Raw genomic sequence first — 16,223 nt, forward strand, 5'->3', positions numbered from 1 at the left:
TTAATATTCCTGTTGATAATCCATGTGACCCACTGGGAACAGCATTTGTGTCTATTCTAGATTCAGTAGTGGTTATTCAGAACATAATAGGGCCCACTCATAATGGTGAACACACTCCTGATTATTACTAACATCTGGATTAAATATAAAAAATATAGTCACATTTCCACAGTCTGAAGCTATCTCAGATCATTACCTCATCTCATTTAAAATGTGTCTTCGTCGTAATAAATGCACTTCACCATGCTACTATGTCAAACATACAAATTAAGTCAGCTAATATACATAGTTTTACCAGTAATCCCCCACAGTTATCAACCTTGATTGGATCACTGTCTGAACCCACAGAACTTGATCAGGCAACTGAATACTTAGAGTCAACATTCCACTTCACTCTAGATAACGTAGCTCCCCTTAAAAGAAAACTAATTAGAGAGAAAAAAAACTAGCACCCTGGTATAATGATCACACATGCACCATAAAACAGACCACTGGAAATTAGAACATAAATGCCATCAAACTAACTTAGTAGTATTTAAATTGTATGGAAGGAGAGCATCTTGAGCTATAGAAAGGCTCTTTGCACTGCTAGATCAGCATAACTATTCACTTTAATAGAAGATAATAAAAATATTCCTAGGTTCTTATTTAATACTGTAGCAAAATGAACTAGAAATAAGACCACCACAGAAGCATAAACACCATCAGTACGTAGTAGCAATGACTTTTTCCAATGACAAAACTGAAAAATAAAAAAAATTGGCACAAAATTCAGACTAAACACACCATGCCTCTATTTTATGTTTTCGTCCCTGGAATTGAATCATCATGGCCAGTAGTGGATATTCATGCACATCCCCATGCACACACCTCACCTTGCTGTATCCAGTGCCTCATCTTGAACCGGGCAGTGGTGAATTGAGGTTAGATTACAGCCTGAATCCACCAATGCAAGGTATATACCCCCATGAATACTCACTCGTGCTTCGGGGACCAGTACCAGTGCCCCCACCTCCATCAATGAGAGTGAGAGTGGCGAGGACTCCATGAGGGCATATCTTCCCAAATTTTCCTGGGTTTCAGCACTGGTGTGACACTCCCTCGTTCAGTGGGAATGAGGAAAGGGAGGCAGGATTGGGACAACTCAAAGGTGCATTTTATTTCACTCTTTTTACTTTTCTCAGTTTCCAGTGCTTTCTGAATCAAGGCTTACACCAACATAAATACACACAATTATGTGCAGCTCAGCTGTCTCTCTCGTGGCTCTTGTCTCTCCCCCTCTTATCCTTGCCACACAGTGTGATAGACATTATTTGCACCTTTTTTACACATGATTTTTCACGTTTTTGACTTTTCAACACTTAAAATATGAATTTTGATATTAACAATCTTGTTTCATATCATTTTCCAAACACAACAATGTCAAAATCTGCTATTAAAAGTATGACACAGATGTGCATGTATGTGTTTGCATGAAAAATAGATTTCCAAAGCTCTAAGGCTTGAAACTTTTACACATCTCCTATATGCAAGTGTGAAGGGTGCACACACTTCATCTGCTCTGCCCCCACTGGGAAGGTCTGACCACAACCTGGTTCTATTGACACCCACATACTGGCCTGTTGTTCTAAGGCAGTCTGTGACAAAGAAGACCATAAGGAGATGGTCAAAAGAGGCAAAGGAGGCTCTGCAGATCTGCTTTGGACCACAGACTGGGAAGTGTTATGTGAACCAGCTGGGGAAAACATTAACAACATGATGGACTGCATAACGAAATATACTTTCAGTACAGGTCAGATCTCTGCAACTGTCATAAATTTTGTGATGACTCTGTCGTGGTGTAGGTAGAGATGGACAGGAAGAGGAGTACAAGGACCTGGTCAACAACTTCGTGGAGTGGTGCAGGAAGAACCATCTGCTACTCAATGTGGCCAAGACCAAGGAAATGAGTCACTCATCTCTCTTTTCACACAAATAGTTTCCTGTACTTCTTAAACAAGGTCCTTGCACAAAGCTGATGTGCGAAATCTTCAAGCAATACATTATCCCTTTATCCCTTTAGATTTTTTTTTACTTTAGATTTCATCAGCCACTTGTCTGTACCTTGTCATGAGCACCAAAATCAGTAATTACACTTTCAATGATGGTGCTATGATTGACAATAATTGGGATCGGAGCTCCTCATAATCAGTTTACCCATGATTATATTTTTCTACCACTAGCAGTTCCTGCATACGAATGGACAAGAGTGTGCATGAATATATACGTAAATCTTCATGCATAAGAAGAACCTCATAAAAATCACATTTACTGCATAGAAATGTGTGTATGCATAAAACTATGCATGTGCACAACTGATAAATGAGACCCCTAGTTTGTAAAGCATATGATACAGTGACACACTTGATACCAGTCCCTAAAGACCATATAAAATGGCTTCTTAGTTGTGATTTGTTTCCAAATGTTCACGTATTTCCTTCTGAAACAGTAAGTCAGTAGCATTGCACTGAAGTGCAGTTAGGTACTTACACAACACCCAATAGCATTAAAGATACGCCACACCTCTGCTGAACAAAACCTTACAGTTGCTTAGTAGGTTAGCTAAATATGGTATTTTACTTACTCTTACTGACAGAGAAGCCTTGATGGTGTATGACAACCGCATTCTTGTGCAGTCTAACAACATTCTGGCATTGAAGAGCTGGGTGGTAGACTGGTAGAAAACTCCTCCAAAAAGCGCCTGTCACATAACCACAACTTTGTACAAATTCCTCCCTCTTCCAAAGGATTAAACACCAACCATTTACTCTCTACCATTCAATGGTTACAAAAGGATACAGGATGATGCATAACCAAAAAACACAGACAAACCACACTTATTGCTAATGAACTGCTACTATACTGCAAGACCGACCTCCAGGGGTGATAGTCAAGTCTACAAATATTTGGACATTGACAAAGTTAGGTTTAGCTGTCTACTAGAGTACTGTATATTACACTTGAAATTAAATAAGGAATATGAGGACAGTGCAGACAGGCTTTAATTTTAGGGGTATATCCATCCAAATTGGACGAATGGTGTAGGAATTACAGCACTTTTATATGTGCAACCCCCTTAAAATTGGATCATCACAAAGCACAGTGCTGCAACAGTGCTCAACGACTTCCGTCCTGTTGCTCTTACCCCCATCATTGCCAAGTGCTTTGAGAGGCTGGTTCTTTCTCATCTGAAAGCCTACCTACAACTATCACTGGATCCCCATCAGTATGCTTATCATCATAACAGCCCTTCACTCTGCCCTCACTCATCTGGAAAATAGCAACTGCTATGTAAGGATGCTCTTCATTGACTTTAGTTTAATACTGTCATTCCATCCAAGCTGATCACCAAACTCTCCAGTCTTGATATCAGCCCCCTCTCTGCAACTGGACTCTGGACTTTTTGACCAACAGACCCTAGTCTGTTCAAGTTGGCAACAGCTCCTCCACCACCATCATCCTAAACACCAGTGTACCACAAGGCTGTGTGCTGAGTCCTCTCCTCTACTCCCTCTTCACCTCCGACTGCATACCTGTGCATAGCTCCAAATCCATAATCAAGTTTGCACATGACACTACGTTGGCTGGCCTGATCAGAGATGAGCACAAAACAGCCTTCAGGGAAGAGGTTCAACATCTGGTAAAATGGTGTGCCAATATCAACCTCGACCTTAACACAAAGAAAACCAAAGAACTGATTGTGGACTACCAAAAGTCCTTGAGGAGCCACAAACATACCCCTATCTTTGTTACTGGGACTGAGGTAGAGCAGGTCTCTAGCTTCAAGTTTCTGGGTATCCACATCTCCACTAACCTTTCCTGGAACCTCAACACCTCCTCTCTTCTGAAAAAGGTGCAACAGTGGCTGTACTTTTTGAGAAGACCGAAGAAAGCTCACCTTGCTCCCTCAGATCATGGTGAACTTCTATCGCTGTACCATTGAGAGCATCCTTACAAACTGCATCACAGTATGGCACAATGGCTGCACATTGTCTGACCAGAAGGCATTACAGCGGGTAGTGAAAACTGCCCAACACATCATTGGAACACAGTTACTTAACATTACAGACACTTACCAAAAGCATTGCTTGGGGAAAGTGAGAGGTATTATCAAGGACACCTCCCGCCCCACTATGGACTATTTGTGCATCTCCCATCAGGAAGTCGCTACAGAAATCTGCATTGTCGCACAAAAAGACTCATGAACAGCTTTTCCCCTTCAGCTGTACTAATGCTTAACTCAGCTTCCAAGCGCTAACTGCCAGCCTCCCCCTAATAACTACATATTAGCATTAGACACTACTGTTCTATGAAATTATTTGAAGTACTTGAACTTTACTGCACTATCTGTCATTATTATTACTATTACTTATATCAGACTGTTATTTGCACATAATTGCTATTTACACATCAGCATTTTTTATCCAGTGTATGTATCCACTGCATCCATCATGCTGCTTACCACTACCTGCATACTGTTTACAGATCCAAACAACAAACATGGAACACAAAATCAGTTTGTATGCTGATGACATTTCATTCTTCTTGCAAAAACCTACAGATTCAATAAAAAAAACTATTTACACAATCAAAAAATATTCCAAACTTTCCAATTAGTCAATTAACTGGACCAAATCCACTATGCTGCCTCTCAACATGAAACTCTCAGAAACTACAGTACAATCTCTACCTATCCACATAAGCACCAAATACATCACTTATCATGGTGTCAAAATCTCTGCCAAGCTGTCAGACCCGCATAAACTCAATTTTAATTTATTTTCAGTGATCCCAGCTCAACCTCCCCCTTCCTGGTTCAAATCACTCAATTTCAGAACCACTAAATTTTATTGAAAAAAACACCCAGAATCATAAAGACCCAAATTTCATGGAGGACTTGATGACCCACACTTTCAACAATATTACCTCAATTAATCAAGGCCAATATATATCAAATGGATAAAACCCAGTCGGACAAATGAGATATGGCTAGATACTGAACAATTGCAGTGACTTTAACAGCTTGGTGGAAATTTTATAAAACTATAGATTCACTACTCCAACTAACTGAACATGTTCCCATATGGCACGACCCCGACTTCTCAAACACTGTGAAGTAACAAACATCTCAACATGGGTAGAAAAAGGCATTATGCACCTTAAACAAAACAACACCTTTATATCATTTCCGTATCTAGCCAAGAAGCATGGACTAGAAAATAAACATTTCTTTGAATTTTTACAGCTCAGATCCATATGCTCTAAAATCAACCTATAAGAAAACACATTAAACCTCCCCCCATTAGTATCAGAACTTCTGAATACATTTGTTGTTAAAAAGGATAAACCAACATGAAAACTGATGAAGAATGTAGATGAATGCAAGGAAATGTAGAAATATGTATATGCGCCCTTTTGATACAATTATGAATATTCATTATTTTGTAACCTATGAGAAATTGTTCTACTGTTTACACCTCACTATAAAAGATTTATAACTCCTCTTGTGCTCACTTCTGTCATAGAGATGAAGTGATAACTCACTGCTACTGTATTGCTGAAGCGTGCTTCCTCTGCAGACGAAGAATAAACTTTTCTCCTTTTGATTCATAAGATTGTCTGCTGGTTTTATTCTGTGAATAGGGAAAATTCTCCAACAAAGACCAGAGGGCTGTCAACAGGGGAGAAATAGAATACATTTTGAAGTGGGGAAAAGAGGGAAAATCAGCGCCAATGCACAAGCAATGGACATAGCCAATACAACAATTTGGAATGCCCTGAAAAAGAAAGAAACCACTAGTGGACTAACAGACATGAAAGGTTTGATGGAAAACAACAGCAGGAAAACAACAGCAGTTCATGACAGAAACATTGTGAGAGCTGTGAAGAAAAACTCAAAAACAAAATTCACTGACATCTCCAACCTCCGCACTCTCCATGTATGCAGGCAAGTGGAAAGTTTTTCATAGTTGTGTGGAACAGTAGACAGCCCTTGTCGAGAGAGGGGGCCAGTTTAGAATGGGAAAAAATAGCAATGGTCTGTAAACATTATCGAAAATTTATAAACATACAAAAATGCAACCACCCAGCTTGCATTTTTAGGCGATATAGTTTTGCCCCAGTTATCCCCACCCACATCCCCATTCCCATTGGATCCCGTTCATTTCTCTTGTTGGGGGTCCTCGGATTTTGCATTACACCACTGATTCCATAATGAGATATGGCCCTGGTGCTAAGCTTAGAAGACATAAACTGGCATTTGCTTAATACGGGGCTTTTAGTGGGCAACTCTTCGGCCTGATGAGTAAGTGAACTGAAAGCAGTTTCCACAGTATGGACCAGAATTCAAAAAGTTCAAGCAATGACCAAACCCAGCATTCCTAACAAAGATGTTGAGGCCTCAGTATATCAATAAATCTATCAGCCTATCTATTTTTGCAGGTGAAAATGTGCCTAGGCTCTGAATCCAGTCAGGGCTCTGAAGTGCCATATGGAACTGACAGCTTAGACCATTGAGTAAACTAACTGACCGGCAAGAATACTTGAACACAGGTCAAGATGTGCCTTCTTCCATTAAAAACCATTTGTCACATGCTATCGCTGACTCTCATGACAACTTTGACACATAGCCTACACCTGCCTTGGTGGTCTGGAAGGAAAGAAATAGAATGGAAGTTTGGGTATGAAACCATGGTTCTGTGACTGATTGGAGGAATGCCAGGGCCACCTGGGTAACTTGGGCTCACAAGAATGGCCATAGATCAATAGATAGATAGATAGATAGATAGATAGATAGAAAGATAGATAGATAGATAGATAGATAGATAGAAGTTTAAGGATTACCTCAGTGCTAAGAGCTTCATCTGAGGGGTTGATCAGAACTACTGTCTCCAGTATGCTGCTTTTGTAGTGCAAAACTTTCTGTCCTGTATACAAGACAAAGGTGAAAGTAAATTAGTTTCTTATTTTTGACACATTTTAGCATGACTTTGAAAATGCAACAGGATCAAGAGATGAGGTTATTAAAACAAGACAGCAATCAGGTAACAGATTTTGTTTGAAGAATAATATACAGCTTGCACTCCTCTTTTTTAATTGGTTCTATTTTTAAAGGAAGGTGGTGAAATGGTGGTGAAAAGGTGATTATATCTAACTTAATTAACTAAATTGTGCATCAATTATGATTTGGCTCAATAATTTCTATCAGGATTGTAGTACCTTGTTTACTTGACAGGTCTGTGTCATTTGGTTCCCTGTGTACAAATATATATACCCAGAAATGTACCAAATTTTATCTAACCATTAATGGAAAGCATGTTGATCTACATACATTTATATATATATATATACATACATACATACATACATACATACATACATAACTGTCTGCCTTGTATAAGCAGACTCCTAGCTATATGCCCATTGGATATTGGATATATGCCAACTTTGTCTTGTAATTTATTGACTTGAACTTTTTTCTTTTTCCTTTCTTGAGCAAGATTGGCACAAAAAAAAATTGGCCTTACAAGTTCTTGTTATTGTATCTATTTTCACTGAAAAATGAATGCAATAATGTTATCTAATAGAGCCAGTTAAGTTGTTACAGGCATTGGATGCAGTTACTATGGATGATGGGGGTCTACCATATCAGGGTGAACTTTCAGTCACTTTCTCAGGGTAGTTATGTTGTTGAGCACAGATCATGCACACAATATGGGAAGCTAAATCAGGGGAAACACTCAGAATACAAATGCAACTGAATCTTGCCTTGATGATCTGAAAAGTCATCTTCATGTACAGCCTAGTCTTGCTCTCCTCATTGCAAACATGGAAAAACCTTGTCAAAGTTCTGCAGCATGGTATCTTTGTTGCAGATATCATCATTGGAGTGTGAAATAATGGTACCATGATGACAGTGACTGCTCTGGGCAGTGCAAGTAGTAGCTTGCTTAAACTGCCATTACAGATGTGGACAAATTTGTTGGTACCCTTACAGCACATTGAAACAATGCTTCATTCCTCCTGAAAAGTGATGAAATTAAAAGAAATTGTCTCATGTATACCTGCATGCCTTTGGTATGTCATAGAGTAAAGCAAAGAAAGTGTGAAAAGAGATAAATTATTGCTTATTCTACAAAGATATTCTAAAATGGCCTGGACAGATTTGATGTTACTCCTAGAAAAGATTATAAATATTCAGATTATAGTCATATTTCAAGCCAATTGTTTTCTTTAATTAGTATCACACACGCCTTCAATCTTGTAATCAGTCATTCAGCCTATTTAAATGGAGAAAAGTAGTCACTCTGCTGTTTGGGATTATTTGGGATACAAATATTATTAAGAGGTTTAAGGTTCATGGGACTATAGCCAACCTCCCTGGATATGGCCACAAGAGGAAAATCATCCTCAGATTGAACAGACGGATAGTGCAAAAGGTAGAGAAAGAGCCAAGGAAAACTTCCAAAGACATACAAGCTGAACTCCAAGGTCAAGGTACAGCAGTGTCTGATTGCACCATCCGTCACTTTTTGAGCGATGGTGGGCTCAATGGAAGAAGACCCAGGAGGACTCTACTGTTAAAAGAAAAACATAAAAAAGCCAGACTGGAATTTTATGTTGACAAGCCACAATGCTCCTGGGAGGATGTCCTTTGTTTAGATGAGCCAAAACTGGAGCTTTTTGGCAAGTCACAACAGCTCTATGTTCACAGACAAAAATGAACCTTTCAAAGAAAAGAACACATACCTACTATGAAACATGGAGGAGGCTGGGTTATGTTTTGGGAATACTTTGCTGCATCTGGCACGGGGTGCCTTGAATCTGTGCATGAAATCTCAAGACTATCAAGTCATTCTGGAGCAAAATGTACTGCCCAGTGTCAGAAAGCTCTGTCTCAGTCACAGGTCATGAGTCCTCCAACATGATAAAGACCCAAAACCCACAGTAAAAGCATCCAAGAACAAAACAATGGACTATTCTGAAGTGGCCCTCTATGAGCCCTGATCTGAATTCTATCAAACCTCTATGGAATCTGTGGAGCTGAAATATGCAGTCTGGAGAAGGCACACTTCAAACCTGAGACAGCTGGAGCGGTTGCTCAGGAAGAGTGGGACAAACTACCTGTTGAGAGGTGCAGAAGTCTCATTGAAAGCTCCACTGTACTGTAAAGGGTTGTGCAACAAAATATTAGATTAAGGGTCCCATCATTTTTGTCCATGCCATTTTCATTTGTTTATCATTTAAAACATTCTGTTGAATCAAAAAAAAATTGTGGGTTCTTCTTTTTTTGTGGAAGGGTACCAACAAATTGGTCCATGTCTTTATGGTGGCACCTAACTGATAGTCATATAGCCAGAAATGTCTAGGTTTTTACTTCCTCCAAGAGGCAGCAAATCTCACTAATAAGGGCAGAGAAAATTTCCATTGTGACCCTGTATCATTAAATGTCTAGCCCACTTAAAGGCCTCACTACTTATCCCCAATAACATAAACCTATCTCTCTCTCCTCAGGCTGTGGCTTCTAGAATAATCCAAAGATTAATTTACCCACTGTATAGAATATGTGGAGTTAAAGCACATAGGAGATGAAATCCCCACTGCCCCACCCCAACCAGGGTGTGGAATTGTTTACTCTGAATACATGCCTTTAAGATTGTTTATGTAAATGGGCTTTATAGACAACTTTGACATGGTTTGGCAGAGGACTATATTTTAGAATAATGGCATACAAAAAAAACCCACAAATGCCTGTCAAAAAAATCAAAAATGTCTGTCACGTTGATTTTGTTGGCTAGCAGGAAACCCCTGTGTAACTTAATACATGGATGCAAGTTTTAGATAGGGTTACAGTGTCTTTGGATTCTGTTGCTGATGACAAGCTTTAGATTACATGATTGTAATCATGATTACATAATTACAAGTATACAAATAATAGTAGTATTGTCACAGTTCTACTTGGACATGGTCCTGTCAAAGTGTTTGTTGTGGATGACAACCCATATAATCCTGTTCCTAGGGTAATAATGTGAGCCAATTATTTGTCATCTCTGGATGGCCTTTCAGTTACATCATGTGCAGCAGTAAAAGACGTTGGTGTGATTATTTACTACAGTCTCTAATTTGAAGCTCATGTAGATAATATTACTAGGATAGCCTTCTTTTATCTCAGAAATATTGCTAAAATAAGAAATATATTATCATTACATGATGCAGAAAAACTAGTTCATGCTTTTGCTACCTCTTGGTTGGATTATTGTAATGCTTTGCTGTCTGGATGTTCCTTTAGGTGCATAAACAAGCTCCAGTTAGTCCAGAATGCAGCAGCCAGAGTCCTTACTAGAACCAGAATATATGACATCACATCACCCCTATCTTATCTATACTGCCTTGGATCCCAGTAAAATTTTGCACCAATTATAAAATACTGCTATTGACCTATAAAGCACTGAATGGTCTCACACCTCAGTACCTGATCTGGCCTTTTATAATCCATCATCCCTACTTTGATCAAAAGGTGCAGGCTCTTTGTTGGTACCTCAAATAATGAAGGCTACAGCATGGGGCGGAGCTTTCTTTTACAAAGCCCCACAGTTATGGAACAGCCTTCCAATTAGTGTCCGGGACACATAATTAGTCTCAACTAGAGGGGTGCCTGTTTTTGTTTTTAATCCCACTCACAATTGTTTAGGTTTGAACCTGCCTGTGATATTTTCTAAAGATTTTATTTGGTTCTGTTTCCCAAATTGTAAACATATAACGATAAATATAAACTATTGGCCTAATTTAAACCATTGCAACCCTGTCCAGGAAGTTAGTAAGGAGCATCACACATTCACATTAATGAACAATGATGATCTTTGATAATGATATTTGTTTGACCCTCAAGCTTCATGCTGGAACATCCGCTGAAGAAGTAAAAACCACCTGCTTCAATCTTATCCACCCAGTTTTGTTGTTGTTGTTGTTGTTGTTGTTGCTTTCCACAGCATATGGTCTTAAATAGATATCCTGATATATAGATACATATGCTGCTGTTGCTACTTTTAGAAAACATCTATTTGCACTTACTACAATACAGAGACCTACTGGAAATTAAAATCTACCTTTAAGGATAGCATTTGTGTGCATTATGGATTCTATTGCTGTTAGTCAGCGTGTTCTAGCCCCTACTTACAAATTTAGTCACACACAAGATCTTCTGACTTTTGGCATCACTGTTTGCAAGATAGTTAAAGCACCATAGAATAAAGCAGAATCTGACCACTGTCCTATGTTAAATTCTAGATAAGTACAAATTCTGGCACTAGATCCTGAGTGTACAGTGTGTGTATATAAATCAACACTCACAGCTGCAGTAGCTGAATTATGCAGTGTACTATGCGACAGATTTCAGCTTAATCAAATAAGCTGATTTATAGCAGTGACAGCTCTTTGGACTTCATATTGTGAATTAAAAGCAACAGATTCCAAATGCAAACGCTACACTTGAAATCAACTATTGATCTTTCATCTGTTTGCTTGTAAGTAAAATAATGAGGAAATACAAGTATTAACAATCTGTCTGTCTGTCTGTCTGTCTGTCTGTCTCTCTCTCTCTCTCTCTCTCTCTGTCTCTGTCAGTGAGTTGCATGTGTGTGAGAGAGAAAAGGAAGCCACAGAATTGCCTTTGGAAAGCAGCCAAGTTTTTGTTTATTTTTGTTGTATCCCCGTTTTAAGTTTAAAAATAAAGCTCACTGTTGCTATTCCCTGGGCCCACTGTCTCGCATTGTGTCAGTTGTCTGTCACAGAAGTAAACCCTTAAAAAGCATCTGTGATCGTGTAATGAATATAGGCAGAAATTACCAGTAAAATGATTACAGGTCCAATTCGAATTGATCAGTGTCTAGCTGATTTCTACGCCGATGTGCCCCTAAGTCTTAGACGGTTTCTTGGCACAGCTGCATTTTCCTAAATTCAGCAAAGAAGCAGTTGAGCTTCTTGAGTCTGATATCACTTTAGAAGAGCTCGATGAAACTATAAAAAAAGAACTTTCAAATAACAAAGCTCCTGATCCACACGAGTATACTTCCGTGTTATTGTTGGATACAGAGCAAGCCTTTCAAATTAAGAAGCAGTATATAATGTGTGTGCTATCTGAAATTGGTTTTCGCCACATGTTAATAAAATTGCTAAATATTTTAAATGCTCAGCCTACAGCATCAGTGTTTACTAACAGCGAGCTCTCTCCATCTTTTTGTCTATACAGAGGGTTGTCCCCTTTCTTCCTTTTTGTTTGCGCTATGCATTAAGCCTTTGGCTACAGCTATTAGACATCATTCAGACACCTCCCCAATACAATGACAGTATACACCAGATTTCCTTATATGAATTTCAAATCCAAAGACCTCTATGATGCTTGCTGAATTTAATCAATATTTTGGTGCAAGTAGAAATCAGATGGAGGTTTTGGTATACAACATTTCAAATTATATTACTGAGCAGCTAATTTAAACATTCTCTTATTTTACTGGAGACACTGGCCAGATGACAACACTAATACTCCTCCATGGAAAGAGAAGATTGGTGTGTGAGATTGTTTCCAATGAGCTGTGGGAGGATGCTCTTGAGAACAATAAATAAATGCTCAGTTAACACAAGCACAAGGCATAATTTGATACAATTTTAAATATGAACATAGGCTACATTATTCAAAAGACAAGTGTTACAAGGTTTTTTTTTCCTCCACAGAAATTTCCCCAATGTTTGCAAAACGAAAAATACAAAAAGGAACTTTTGGATACTTTGGACATGCTCAAATAGATTTTTCTAATATTTTTGACAAAGTTTGCTCTCCAGATCCATTAGTAGCTATATTTGGATTAGAACACGCCTAAAGGGAAGACACAACAGTAAGCCAACAAGTCTCTTGGTGTACTCTTGGCTGAAAGATTAATTCTACAATTTAGCAAATCTGAAGCTATACCCACATTTGAGTAATTATTTCAGTTGTGGATTACTGGAATTTTCCTTTGGGAATTTTGTTTGTTTGTTTGTTTTTAGGAATATAGCCAACTAACTTTATCAAAATGCTGCCTAATATCTGTGATAAAATTTTACTAGCTGCTTCACCTGTTCACTAGTTCATCATTCTGTAATGCTGTAACGAGGTTCTGTGTTTGACTGCTTTTGCCTGCAAATTACTCAGATTTTACTTACTGAAAGCTTTTTTATTTTGAATTTCAAGTGTGGGAATTTTCAAGTGTGGGAAATTTTCAAACCATGACATTCAGTTTCAGATGATACAAATTCAAAATAATAACAGTGAAATTCAGATTTTTGCATTCAAATTCAAATTTATAATGGCATAATCCTAATTCCTTAAAAAGGATACAATCTGAACTACTCAGCATACCTTGCACATCAGAAGAGAACCTAACTGAGTGTCGAGAAACAAACAGCTTCAGCTCCTGGTCCAAGTTGCAGTTAATGAGATTTGTGTCCCATGAACGAATTCCTGTGAGAAAGAGAAAAAGCAGAAAAGTACTTCTTTTATCAGGCACAGAACCTGTAAATATCTGTCTAATCAGAGATTAGTTTTAGACATGTGCCACTATACAGACTCTGTAATGATACAAATTAAAGAAAAGTAGGCCTGCCTGATTACGTTTTTATTCCATTAACTAATAAAGATAAAGATTTTTCAGATTCCACTCACCAGTTAATAATTCAAATGGGAATAGATCTAGAACGTTGGCCTCAAAGATTATTGTCAAGTCGGTTGAAAGTTTTGTTGTAGAGATTTCAAGCACATCACAAAGGTGGCTCTCATTAAGTCCTGGCACTTTCTACTGTAGTGTGGATGACATATTTTTTGATTCAATGGGCAACTGCATTTCTTGCAAGACTAATGTTAAATTCTTGCATCTCTTTGGACACATTATAGAGACAACTTTCATGAGCCACTGCAAATGGTTTTTCATGGTGGGCTATAAATTGAGCTACCTTGTAGCTACCTTGTAGCTAACCCTTGGCTATCAGAAAAAATGCTTTTGTTGATTTGATTTGACAGGCTAGTTGAGGAACATGACAAAAAGTTCAAGATGGTGACATGTCCTCCAAATTCCCCAGATCTCAATCCGATCGAGCATCTGTGGGATGTACTGGACAAATAAGTCTGATCCATGGAGGCCACACCTCACAACTTCCAGGACTTAAAGGATCTGCTGCTAATGTCTTGGTGTAGATATCACAGCACTCCTTCAGAGGTCTTGTGGAGACCATGCCTCGACGGGTCAGAGCTGTTTTGATGGGACCACTACAATATTAGGCACATGGTTTTAATGTTATGGCTGATCAGTGTATAATATAATCTAATATAAGCACTCTGCTTGCACACCCTATAATTCAGTAATATGTAGAACCACCTCTAGCAACAACAACTTGAAGAAAAAGTTTTCCGTAGAAGTTTGTCAGTCTCACATCATTTTGGAGAAATTTTGGCCCACTCTTCTTTACAACATTGCTTCAGTCCATTGATGTTTGTGGGCATTTGTTTATGCACAGCTCTCTTAAGATCCCACCACAGCATCTCAATGGGTTTGAGCTCCGGACTTTGACTTGGCCATTCCAACACCTTGATTTTTCTTCTTCTTTAGCCATTCAGATGGCCATTCTGATTTGGCCCAGCTTAAGCTGTTGGACAGATGGCCTCACATTTGCCTCAAGAATATTGTGGTATAAAGTGGAGTTCATCACTGTCTCGATGACTACAAGTTTCCAAATGACTGTGAAAGTAGGAAGAGTATACTTTTTCCCCACCTGGTTTCTTAGTGTTGGTTTACTTTTTGGGAATTTTGGGACTTTTTGTTTATAGAAGTTGGTGAGGACCACACAATTGTTATTTAGGCCCTGTACTTTCTTTCACCTGTGACTTTATATACTGTAAAAAAAATAAATAAATAAATAAAAAAATTTAAAAAAAAGACCAAAAATATTGAAACATGACAGGTGTTTCTCATTGCCCAGGTATGCCCTGTTAGATTGATTGTTTAAACAATAGCTAATAGCTCTGAATGTCTACTCTTGGTTTGAGCCCTGCGTTTCAACTGTGAAGACTACGTTTATTGTTAAAAAGGATAAACCAACATGAAGACCAGAGAGCTGTCTATGGGAGAAAATCAAGTCATTTTGAAGCCAATAAAAGAGGGGGGGAAAAAAAAGCGATAAAAGCCATTTCACAAACTTTGGGTATAGCCAATACAACAATTTAGAATGTCCTGAAAAAGAAGGAAACCATGTGTGTTCTAATACCCAGACACTGAACAGTCGGCCAAGGAAAACAACTGCAATTGATGACAAAAACTGTCATGGTGTCATGACTTGGACTTGCATGGCTTCTTCTGGAACAGGCTCACTAATCTTTATTGATGATGTAAGTCATGGTGACAGCATAATGAATTCAGACATCTACAGAAACATTCTGTCTGCCAATTTACAGAGAAATGCATCCAATGCATCTAATTGGGAAATGCATCTATTTGGTAGGAACTTCATCTTGCAGCAAGATAGCAGTGACTCAAAATACACTGTCAACACAACAAATGACTCCATCACGGGAAAAGAATGGAAGATTTTAGACTGGCCAAGTCAATCACCATACTTTAACCCAGTTGACACAGCATGCATTTCACCTCCTAAAGAGGAGAGTGAAGGGAGAAACCCCCCAAACAAACAACTGAAAGAAGCTGTGGTAAAAGCTGAAAAAGCATCACAAAAGAAGACTGCAACAGTTTGGATAGTGTTCACTATAATTGCTTTTAAAAGCTTTACTGTGTTGAGTAATTTAAAGCTGCAAATTGTTCATTAAAATCACTAAATTTAAAATTCATTAAAATCAATTTCTTTAAACAAAGGGAATAGCACACACCCCAATCAATCTCCTTTCTTCTCCCTTTGCATGCGATCTTACTCTGTGTTTACTAACACATTCACTCAGTCAGTGAGGTCTATTTAATGTCGAGGAAAAAATAAGAAAAATAAGATCCAAAAATAGCATTATTCCCATTAACATTACTGTACTTTGAAACTTATTTTTTCATTGGAAATCTTTAAAATTATTCAAATTTATTTAAAAATTATAAAGTTAAAAAGGGAATTGTCTCACTTCATAAGACCGATTGGTTAAATTAACAGCGAAGCACCTA

At 38.3% G+C, this 16,223-nt stretch overlaps 1 protein-coding gene across 4 annotated transcripts in view; it reads right to left on the minus strand.

Moving 5' to 3' along the window:
- map1b (microtubule-associated protein 1B) overlaps positions 1–16,223 on the minus strand; it is an 83,885-nt gene that overhangs the window by 41,743 nt on the left and 25,919 nt on the right. For all 4 annotated transcript variants that reach the window (XM_034300586.2, XM_026921649.3, XM_034300588.2 and 1 more), the window contains exons 2-3: positions 13,433–13,534; positions 6,883–6,965 (exon numbers count right to left, since the gene is read on the minus strand). In XM_034300586.2, the coding sequence (XP_034156477.2) occupies positions 6,883–6,965; positions 13,433–13,534 (185 nt within the window). The remainder of the gene's footprint in view (positions 1–6,882; positions 6,966–13,432; positions 13,535–16,223) is intronic.

Source organism: Pangasianodon hypophthalmus, chromosome 27 (assembly GCF_027358585.1).
Source record: "Pangasianodon hypophthalmus isolate fPanHyp1 chromosome 27, fPanHyp1.pri, whole genome shotgun sequence".
In the NCBI taxonomy this organism is placed as follows: domain Eukaryota; kingdom Metazoa; phylum Chordata; class Actinopteri; order Siluriformes; family Pangasiidae; genus Pangasianodon; species Pangasianodon hypophthalmus.